Raw genomic sequence first — 11,719 nt, forward strand, 5'->3', positions numbered from 1 at the left:
TACATAAAATCAAATTACTCTAAATCCAATCAATACCAGTGACGGTGGAAATAAGCAGCAAATATCCCTTCCTTTTTTAAGAGGAGGAAACTAAAGCAAGGAAACTAATACCAGAATGTGTTAATTCCCAATGCTGAAAAAACCAAAGCAAAAATGTATCAGTATCCAGTTCATGTATCCCAAGCAGAGACCAACCTAAGTAATCAAGTTCCAGACACGTCTTTTAGTTTCACATTGACAGATTAACTAGTTAACCAAAATTTTATTTTTTCTTTTGGTTACACGGTCCTAACCTTAGAAATCCTCATGACAGATCATTTTTAAAACAAACTTCAACGCAATGTGTAATCAAATAACTTCCCTTGGTCCTTCACTTATTCAAAATGGGTAATTCCTAAATAAAATATTTAAAACACACTTTCATGGTCCCAAATCTTCCTGCCATTCACATCTCACTCTATGTTCTAGACAGCTCTGGCAACAAAGACAACACAGAAAATATTATTTATAGTAAGCTTTATTTTCATTGATTATTTCATTTAACATAATTTCAAAGTAGGTCTGTGCTCAAAGATGAGCCAAAGAACAGGAAAAAGAGAATATCCTAAATCTCATAAGAGATTTTTTCCCACACCGTTCCTCTAGGGAGGGTGTGGGGTTTCAGGGCCCCCAATGTTGACACCTAACATTTTACCCCTTGAGACTTTATGTAAAAATACAGAAAGAAGAGATAACGTCAACATATAAGAATCAAACTATACGAGGGTTAATAAGATCCCACTTCTTAAGGGTTGTAATAATGACTGATTTTTTTCTCTGCAAAGTTCAGTACCTTTTTTTGTTTTATTTTGAAGTAAAATGTCAGAATATGTAAAAATGCTACACTTGTTTCTCTTATTAGTTTCAGGTGTACAAAACAACATAATGATTAGACACTTACACCCCTCACAGCACTTCTCTTAATACACTAAAAATAGTGCAAGTTTTCAAATTCTTCATGAGTCCAAGTTGGGACATGACTATGACTGACGGGGCCCATTGAGCACACTAATTCCAAGTTTGGCAACCATCAGCAAACTGTTAGGGAAAAAACACATAAACAAAAACGTCAGGTACAGAACAGGCACATGACTGTCTTTTGAAGGGGCTAGGACTCTGCAGGTCACTTACGCATGGCGAGCAAGTACCAAGGCAGAGACAGAACTCCCGTCCCTGGAGGCACCAAAGGAAACCCACACCAGGGGGCAGTGCTGAGCTGAGGCCTTGGAACGTACACCATGTGAGTTGGGATTTCTAATCCGCCAATAATTCAGAGAGAACACTGAAGGCTGGAGAGACCATGACCATCCCAGGTCACAGAGCTGGCGAAAGGATGGCAGGCCTGCAGCGGCCCCGTTTACTGCTCTTGACCTCGGTCTACACTGACTATAAAACATTTTGCTTGACAGCATCATAAGCAACATCAGTGGTGGGTGAGTTAACTTCTTCCAAAACAGACTTTTAAAAATTCCCACATCTTCAGGGTCCCTTTATTATGCTTAAGGATTGCAATTTTTAAAAACAATCTAGTTTGCATTATATAGTCAAAGTTAATAAGAAAACAGGAATCAATCAAAACTACCTTCTAGCAATATTTTCAATAATAAAGGGCACCCATACAACTCAGAAACGTGGAACCCAGGCTGAAAGTCACACAAGAGCTGCAGTCTTGGCTTTGCACTGAAGCTTCTTCCACTGTAGGGAGAAGCCGTGATGGACCAGAGAGCAAATGTAAGAGCAATGATTCCCACAGTCAATATGCTTATTTTACTTTGGCATTAAATCACCTACTATTTTTGCAGTCTTTCCTATTTGTGTGTCAATTAAATCATTTCGGTTGATGCCCAGCAGCAGGTATATTTAATCAAGTAAATCTGTGGACGTACAAAGTATTTAGAGCATTAAAGCAAACTCCGTACTGGAGAAGAACAGCAACAGGACAGAAAGTACCTGGCACCAGCAATCAAGCCCGCAGGCATAAATTTTCCAGAGTGGTAGAATCTCATTCCCATAATGCCTGCCAAGGTTCCAGATGTAACTGATGGAAAAAATAAAGAGAGTCAAAGATCATTCCATCTCATATTTGGGAAAACTAAAAGTTACCAAAGTCCCACCTATCTTTCAAGGACCATGGCCCATCTCGTGCTCTCAAGCTGGGGGAGTTCAATGGCCGCCCAGATCCTATGGGACTAAGTAGATACTGGAATAAAAGGCCCTCAGTCTGGGCCCAGTCTGCCTTTCCAGACTCATCTCCTACCAGTATTTAGATATAAATTTCTTAATTTTGTCCACAACCGCTCTAGGTTTTTTTCCCCCCTGTTCTTTGCCAATCCTATTTACCCTGTATGTTCTTCCCACTCCACATGTTAAAATATCCACTGCAATAGATGTCGGAGAGAACTGTCAGCAAAAAGGTCTCTGCCCTAACAGTGTTTCAAGTTTGATGGGACAGACTTGAAAGAATCACACAAGTCAAAAACGCAAAAGCATAATTTGTGCTACAGGTACAATTGATGCAATACAAATAACATAATAAATGGGGGATGACCATGAAAGGATGTGCCGAGGAAATGAAGACTGAGCTGAGATCTCCACACTTGATCTCAGCCAAAGGCCAAGAAGCAATAGAGCAGAGATCTCCGCAGTCACAGTTAAAGAGCTAACGGGGAAGGAAAGCACATTCCAAGCAGAGGGAATAACATACGCGGAACCTGGTGGCAAGAGGCCTTGTGCTCAGAAACCAGTATGGTGCAGAAATAAAAATACGGCTAGTGAGGAAAAGGGGCCAGACTATACAGAGCCTTGCAGGCCGTATTAGGGATTGTGGTCTTCATCCTAAGAGCAACGAGAAGCCGTGAAAGGACGTTACGCAGGGAAGAGAGAAGGATGACTGGGATGGAGGCAGTGGCTGTGGAGACAGTGGAGGAGGTAACTTAGGATACGTGCTGGAAGTAGTGTTGGTAGGACATGCTGATGGATTAGACATAAAGATGGAGGGGAAGAGTGCAATCAAGACCTGAATGGATGGAGAGCACCAGAAGACCCAATGTGAGTGAGGACATGAAGTCAGGCCTTGAGACATCTAAAAGATTTCAAGCAGACAACTGTAGATATGAGTAAAGCTTGGAGAGAGATAAATTTGTGAGTCATTTATGTATCAGTGGTAATTTAAGGCGTGGGCTTCAATGACACTGTCAAGCGAGCAAGTATAAAGAAGATAAAAAGAGCAAGGCCTTAGGAACTTTTAATATTTAATGGCCCTCTCCCAAAAATGATGAGACAACAAAAGAGAATGAGAAAATAAAAAGGAAAAGCAGAAGAGTGAAAAATGGATTGCTGTACTGTGCTGAGTACAGCTAACCAGCTGAACGTAACAAGGACTAATAAATATACATTGGATTTTGAAAAGTACTATGTTTTTCCATGGACAAAGGGGACCCAAATGGAGATTGCAAAGGGCCGAGAACATCTGAGGTAAGGAAATGAAGATAGGGAATGTAACAGATTCTTTTAGAGAAGTTTCTGAAGGGGAAGAAGAAGGGAAGCAACTGGAGAAGGAAGTGGGGTCACGAGACGTCCTTTTTTTTTAAAATGGGTGAAATGAGCACATCTGAACATCAATAAGAGGGATCCATCCCAAAGGTGGAATACAAGTAAGAGATGGCATCACTGACAGTGTAAAGGTCCGAGAAAGAGTGGGAGAAGAGACCCAAAGCCGGGGTGGAGGGACGGACTGGTCCTGGAGAGGAGAGAAACAGGACAAGGGAAGGCTTGGAGGTCAACGGCATGAAGGGAGTCCCCATATGATGGCTGCTATTTTTTCTTTAAGTGGGGCGTGAGGGTCATTTGCTAGAGTGGAGAAGCGGAAACACAAAAGGGGAAAGAAAAGAGGTCTGAAAGTCATTCCGGAGCTGTTAGGCAGAGCTGAGAGCTGGCCACCTCCTCCTTCCTTCCCCAACAACCCCAAAATCAGCCACCGCCGACTTCCCTTCCCAGCCCACGCTGACTCGTGCAAACCTCTGTTAATAAGCTTGTTCTCCCCTCCACACTTGTAAGGGCCAGAGCGGCATGTTTTCTTACTGTGGGTTTGCAGGGCCAGTGAGGAGCCCGCCCTCCTAGCAGTGTCTGACACCTGGGTGGAGCTGAATAAAAACACCAAAAGCCGTCCTGATAGGAAGTAATCTTCCCTTTCCTGCACTCCTCACTGTCTGTGCAGCTCGCAAGGCACGTCAGCAGCCCCAGTCACTTGTTATGTCCCCAATTAAGGTACATAAGCTCCTTGAAGGCAAGGCCTGTCTTACATGGTTAGCTTATTGCTCAAGCGCTAATGATTTCAAAATGGGAAAATTTTAATATTGATGAAAACTTAACCCAGGCAGGTGATCCGTTAGTGATGCTCAAGCAGACAACGTTCAGTAGACAATCTCAATGGTTACGAGACATATACTTGCCTTATACACGTGTAATACTAGTTTCAGTGGATAAATCTAAATCCACGAGGTATGAAAACCTGTCTATATTCTGTACGTAAAAGACAAGCAGAAACCAGCACAACCGCCCCCTGCTCCATTTTACAACTTCCCCGGGACTTAGCAGAAGTAGTGAAACTGTCTTAATGTGAAGAACGTGCCACAGCCCAACAAACCAGGGCCTCTGGCGGAGTATCCTGCATACAAAGCTGCACTGGGGGGCCAGTGAAGCTGACATACCTAGGAAAACCCAAATGTTCCTCGGATCCTGAGACAGCTGATAGGCACCGAGACCTGCTAAACCACCGAAGAGGAGCCCAGCAGCCAAGGATGGGACACTCCCTGGAGGAAAGCAAACACACGCCCGCATTTAATGCCCGACACTCATTTCATTAACAGAATCCACCAGACTTCCCTTCCCTACAGAGGAAAACAGCAAAGAGAACTCTCAACACAGTTCACAACCAAGAAGTTCTCAAGCACAAATGTGTTTTGTGGAGTTTGCTAAATAGCTCTGGTAAAATTACCAGTGAAGTCGGGGTCATACCACACCATCCCCCTTTCCTGAACAGGGAGTACTTCCACCTCTGAAGAAGGGTCCCTAAGCAGGCCTTATAACCTGTCAAGGACTAGAACTATCCATAGGCAGGACCTTTGGCAAATCCCAAAAGGAAAGGGAAATAGGGTAACTTAGAAAAAGATTTGGAGGGGTGGCCGGTTAGTTCAGTTGGAGAGAGCATGGTGCTAATAACACCAAGGTTGCCGATTTGATCCCCACACGGGCCACTGGTTTTTTGTTTTTATTTAAAAAAAAAAAAAAAAAGAAAGATTTGGAGAATAAGAATTCTGGGGGGTGTGCGTGTGTGTGTTTTGGGGTCATGATGCAGGCAAGGAAGGGGACAGAAATGAGCACATTTTCTGACACACCCCTGCCTAGTTTAATGAGGAGACTTCAAAAAACAAGCATGTGAAGACTAAAAGCTTCCTGCTATTTAAGGAGCACAGAGATGGCAGCCTGTGGTCAAGGCTGACGTATGGCAGTGGATGATAGTAACAATCTACTCCCGTGCCTTCCCAGTATCTTGAGATAAAGAGGCAAACACAAGCGATTCGATAAGAAGCCTGGCTTAGCTCAACCAGATAACCGAAAGTCAAGTGCAGGAGGAGGTACTGCAGGAGGAGCTACGGACTGACAATAAGCCTGCACTCAAGCGAGAGTGGACTTAACTAAGACTCAACTAAACTGGACTCAAACAAGACTGCACTTTGGGGACCCTGGGGACTCCCTCTTCACCAGGAGCAAAGTGCAGATTTTCGGAGGTTAAGTAGCTACAAACCATACCTGCTTTTGCATAGCCAATGATCCCACCAGAAGCAACCAGTGCGGCATAGCCAAAGCCAATCCAATGCAAAGGCACTCTGAAAACAAGAGTAGCAAATCAGTGCCAACCAACCATGTTCAAAAGACAAATAAAAAACAAAAAACCTCTCTCATAGGATGGGACTAGAAGGTAGTCATTCCCGAACAATCCCGAACAATCCTATCGCTGTACAAATGAAAATAAAGCCTAGAGGTTAGATGACTTGCCTAAAGCCACACAACCAGTCAGTGGCAGAGTGGCACTCAGACGCTGGCCTGCCTGTCCCTCCTCTCTACCCTATGCTGCCCCAGCAGTCTACTCTTAGGGCCCTTTTCAGAGCCGGAAGAAACTCTGGTTTGGAGGCGGTCCTGGCTATCCCACTCCCAGTCACCGGGCACTTACAGTGGGCCCGAGTCCTTCTGCATTGTCCTTTCCCTCTGTCCAGACAGGAGGTTACGCGGGGCCTGCACCTGCAGAGGGGCTGGAGCAGAGGTGGTTAACAGCACAGTTCTGTAGCAGTCAGGTTCCAGCTCCACCCCTTAGTAGCTAAGAAGTCATGGGCAAGCCACCCGACCTCTCTAAGCCTGTTTCCTTCACTGTCCCATGAGGCCAACGGCACAAATTTCCTGGGGTTGTTGTGGGCATTACATGGGGCAATATGTAAAAGTACTTAGCACATAGTAAATGCTGAGCAGACACCATTTTATAAGCTCAGTTCTATTAACACAGGCACACAGGAAACAGCAAAATTCACTGACCAGCTCTGTACATACAGCTGGTGAGTTAACCTTTTCAACAGCTCACTGAGTTACGTATTGGTAAATCAGAAAGCAAGTATCTCCTGTGCCCTTAATTCAACTATTTCAATTGTCTCTTTTGGAGGGGAAGGGTACTGCTTTTGGCCCCTGCCCAAGAAACCAAATTATTTCCATACTTAACGTTTGTCAAGTTTTTAGCTGCTTACTTTTGCATCCAACTCCTAATTCTTGTTCGCTTGAGGGCGAGGGGGACGGGAGTGGGGGTGGGGCGTGGGGGCTGGCCAGGGAGAATCAACTAATTACGACGCTACACCTTTGGCAAAGCAACTCCTAATGTCTTAAAGGAATGCATCTGACGTCCAGTGACGCTCAGACTGAAAGCAACACATGCCCCTTCTGTTTTGTTTAAACTATTGTCTATAAAAAGGGGGCCTGGAATCCCACCCAGAGTCATTAATTCAAAGTGGCAGTGAGATACCGAGATTTTTAAGGAGACGAAGCAATAACATCTCCAGGAAACTAAACAACACCACACTATTTCGGTGAGCATTTGCCCCAAGAGCTCAAGGTTTCCGCAAGATTCCCAACCTATTGAGCAAAGCAGAAAATGCGCTACTGGAAAAGCGACTATGACGCGGCCTAAAGCTCCCGCCTGGATCTAGGGACAGAACAGGCGGCAACGAAACCTCTTATATAATTCCATAAAAGTCAAAACCGGTATATAATAATTTCCAAGTACCAGAACCGCTTTCCCGAAGGTCTCTGCCAGTCGACGAGGCGCGAAAGCCGTGAAGCTAGGACCCCGGCGCCGGAAATGTCGCAAAACGCGCTCTGCGCCCGGGGGTGGGGCAGGGACCGGGAGGGACGTGGGGCGGGGCTGAGCGTGGAGGCGGGGCTTGAAGCGAGGAATCCCAGCGCGACCTCTGCGTCGGGGCGGGGCAAGGGAGGGGAGGGGCAGGGGCGGGGCAAGGGAGGGGAGGGGCAGGGGCGGGGCACAGGGTGGGGTGGGACAGGGGCAGGGTTTGTAGCGGAGAGTCGCCTTGCAAGCTCTGGATGCCGAGACTGGGAGCGCGGACAGGGCCCATCAGCGCCACGTCCAGCTGCAAGCCCACCCTGGCCAAATGCCTAAAACCCAGAGTCCGAGTCGGATTTTGCTAGAGGCCAAATGAGTTGGACCAGGAGGGTAGTGGAGGCCACCGAAGAGGGAGGAGGACGTCAGAGGCTGTTCTGAAGCACCCCATTAATGGAGGGATACATTACTAGGTGTAAGCTAGAGGCAGGCCATCCGGGAGGATTGTCACTACCCGATCACATTGTTTGCCTACAACGGAAAGGACCACTTTCTACCTTCGGAGAATATGATGACCACAGGCTAGATGACTGGCTCACCTAGGTGTTTGTTTTAGGGAGTGAGGCTACTTGAGAAGCATCTTAAAAGGGAGAGAGGGTAAGTTAAACATAATTTCCAACTTCCTCTGTGATGTCCCAGTGCCCACAGGACATTGTCAACTCCCACTCCAGATGTGCTTCTCTTCCCTGCCTTTCCTGCACCATTCACTCAGTTGCTGTACACCAATAATTGGGCGTCATCCTCGACGTCTCTTCTTCATCCCCCACAAGTATCAACATGGATAAATCTTATAAATGCAACCTTGAGTGAAAAGGAAATTGCAGCACATACACACGGTAAAGTAAAAACTTTCCACTTGCAACAGCTCCTGCTCCTAGATACGTTTACTGTATCTGACTTTAAACAGCCAAAGCTGACAATGACTTAAGAACTCAGCTATTCCTACTGGGATTGCCAGACCCTCATACAGATGTCAGACAACAGACACGAAATATGCTCAAATGGGCGGACCTGTGTATCTCCAAAGATGACATACATATGGCCAATAAGTACATAAAAAGATCCTTAATTCCATTAGTTATTAGGAAACGCAAATCAAAAGCACAATGATACACTACTTCACACCGACTAGGATGACTACTAGAAGAAAATCACAAGTGCTGGTGAGGATGTGGAGAAACTGAAATCCTTGTGCCTTGCTCATGGGAATGTAAAGTGGTGGAGCCACTGTGGAAAAGTTTGGCAGTTCCTCAAAAAGTTAAAGGTACAATTACCATGTGACTCAGCAATTCCACAACTAGGTATAAACCCAGAAGAACTGAAAACAGGGACTCGGAGACTTGTATGTCAACATTCATAGCAACATTATTCACAAGAGCCAAAAGGTGAAAACAATCCAAGTGTCCATCAACAGATGAATAAACAAAATATGCTATATACATACAACGGGATACTATTTAGCCATTAAAAAGGGATGAAATTCTGACACATGCCACAATATGGATGAACCTTGAAACCATTATGCTAAGTAAGCCAGATACAAAAGGACATGATTACAGTTTCATTTATATGAAATGTTCACAATAGGCGATCCATAGCAACAGAAAGAAGTTACCAGGGGATGAGGGGTAGGGAAATGGAGAATTGTCGCTTAATGGGAACAGAGCTTGTCTGGGTGATGAGTAAGTTTTGGAAATATTGATGATGGGCACACGACACTGATAATGCCACTGAACTGTACACTTAAAATGGTTTAAAGGGCAAATTTTATGTCATATAGACTCAACCACAATTTTTTAAAAAAATTGTCAAGTTCATGAAAAACAAGGAAAGCCTGAGAAAATGTCATAGATTGAAGGAGACGAAAGAAACATGACAACTAAATGCAATGTAGTATCCTGGAACAGAAAAAAGCCATTAATGTAATAACTGGTGAAATCTAAACAGACTACAGTTTAGTTAACAGTATTGTAGCAATGTTAAGTTCTTAGTTTTGACAAATATCGATGGTTATGTAAGACATTAATATTAGAGGAGGCTGGCTGGGTGAGAGGTTTTATGGGGACTGTGATCTTTGCAATTTGTCTGTAAACCTAAAATTCTTCAAAAAAAAGACAGAGCTAGACTGGGTGGACCTGAAAGCCCTGCCAACTCTGGCAGCCCATGATTCTCATCCATAAAGGCACCTTTATTCTTTAAAGCTCTACAGGGGTGCTGAGGTCTCGCACAAACCAAAAGCTGCAAGTCAAAGCATGTGAGGAACGGCCAGGGCATGAGTGCAGTATTAAAGGGATCATTTCTCTCCTCTTAATGTCTCCTCGCCCCCCTGCTTAGACTCTCCCCAACTTTCCTTTGTCCAACATTCGCAATCAATGCAGGTGAAACAGGAAATGGAAGGAGACTTGTTCTTTAGGCTTTAACATCCTTCACTGAGCCTTGAACTCCTTCCTGTTTGTAGGCCAATCTCATATACTTTTATTAGCAGCACTTGTCTCGAGTTAGACCACCCCTTTGCCACCACGGGTATGATGGTGGCTAAGAGCACCACGATTTTGGAAACCTGGAACCAAAGGAGCTCCTAAAAAAAACTGGTATCAGATGGAAGGTGCAACTCACTTCTCTGCACCAGGAAAGAAGTCGAGGCTCCAAACTGCAATGAAACTACATAGAAGTTACCATCCTGAATCACTACAAAAATTTTGGCACCACAGGGATTCCAATTTACATGTTAACATACCTAAAAACCGACAAGTCTGTATGTAATGCCTCTCGAAGTCAGGCTTACCTTTTATAACAATACCAAACTCTACTACAGATTTTATCTCCTTTTTATTTCTGATCCCAACTCCCACCCCTTGAAGCTCCCCTTCCTTTGAGATCTCAGACATCAAGGTAACATCTATTAACATCTGTTGACCAAATGACAGAATATGTTCCTACTACTAAGATGATAATGGTAGTAACGGCTGGCCTTTACTGAGTACTGACATGCTAAGCACTGTTCTAAAGGCTTTAAGTATATCGACATGTTTGATCTTCATAACAAACCTATGAAGCAGGCAAAGATTGTCATCGTCACACAGATGGGGAAATGGGGAAACTGAGGCACGCAGAAATAAGTGGAAGAGCCCAGGTTTGAACCCAGACTACTTACCTCCAGGGCCCCTGTCCTTAATCACCAGGTGACTCTCTCTGGAACCCATGTCTTGTATCAGAGATTAGACATGGGAATAGGAATTACAAAACCCGCAAAACTCCTCAGTTCTCAAAGGGTTTCTTTTAACAAAACAAAACCCCCACCTATAATATCCCCAACTCTTTAACCTATTTTGAAACTGTCAAATTTTTTAAAGGTCAGTCACTGGCAAAATACTTCAGTGAAATTTGAAAGTTTAAGTCAACTTTATCAATATAAATCAAGAAGCAAGTAAACACAGGCTATTTAACGAGAATATGAAAGTCCCTATACTCTATGGGAATTGATATTTTAATAACAAGGGTTTGTGGATCACCATCAACCTAAAGGGATGCTGCTGCACCGACACTGACATCTACTGGTTTCATTAACAACTTATCAAACTGAATGACTCACACTTATGGATGGTGTTGCGAAGTCCTCGTACCAATGGGAACCGGCTAATATGCTGGGGTTGCTGGCAACCAGTAAGACAAAATTTCACAGAATACATGTCAACTTCTGAGGTCAGAAAGGATAAAGGGCTCAGGGTTTAGTAGGGAGTTTGGTGAGAGTCAGAGCCAAAACACAACTCCCTTTCCTAGGTTTATGAAGAGCACTTTGGAGAGTTTAACAGTCACTCTTCTAGTTATATCCTCCTAATCAAATATCTTCACTTTCGATGATATGAGCTAAATAAGGTAACTAGAATTACTCACAAGCAACCATGTGAAATGATGTTATGCAAAAACAAAGGTAACGATATTTTGAAAAGACTTCAGGATCCTATACTTTTTGAAAACACAAACATAAAATATACAACCTAAGTTTTTAAGGTCTTACCCTTAAGCTTAATGAAATGAGCTGAAGAGGCTAAAATGTCATTTCATTCTTTCAGTTAAATGCTGCCACCAATTAACAGCTGATGGAAATGTTGTCATATGCATTTCCTAGATACTGGAATTAAATATATGGAAACTGCATTAATTAACTTCTTTATAAGCTGATCCCACATCATTATTCTAGAGAGAATGGCATGAGGGGAATTATTTGTATCCATTTTCAAT

At 43.9% G+C, this 11,719-nt stretch overlaps 1 protein-coding gene across 2 annotated transcripts; it reads right to left on the reverse strand.

Moving 5' to 3' along the window:
* Nucleotides 1-499: 499 nt before the first annotated feature.
* On the reverse strand, nucleotides 500-7,481 carry LOC117027747 (transmembrane protein 14C). 2 transcript variants are annotated; one of them, XM_033115824.1, is made up of 6 exons: nucleotides 7,367-7,481; nucleotides 6,272-6,350; nucleotides 5,851-5,927; nucleotides 4,749-4,850; nucleotides 1,990-2,077; nucleotides 500-1,077 (listed from the first exon to the last, which is right to left on the reverse strand). In XM_033115824.1, exons 2-6 carry the CDS (start codon nucleotides 6,292-6,294, stop codon nucleotides 1,020-1,022), a joined length of 348 nt encoding a protein of 115 aa, XP_032971715.1. In that variant the 5' UTR covers nucleotides 6,295-6,350; nucleotides 7,367-7,481; the 3' UTR covers nucleotides 500-1,019. The 2 variants fall into 2 exon arrangements, with proteins under 2 accessions (XP_032971715.1, XP_032971716.1); XM_033115825.1 differs by lacking the exon at nucleotides 4,749-4,850.
* Between the last annotated feature and the right edge of the window lie 4,238 nt (nucleotides 7,482-11,719).

Source organism: Rhinolophus ferrumequinum, chromosome 9, assembly GCF_004115265.2.
Source record: "Rhinolophus ferrumequinum isolate MPI-CBG mRhiFer1 chromosome 9, mRhiFer1_v1.p, whole genome shotgun sequence".
Taxonomy (NCBI): domain Eukaryota; kingdom Metazoa; phylum Chordata; class Mammalia; order Chiroptera; family Rhinolophidae; genus Rhinolophus; species Rhinolophus ferrumequinum.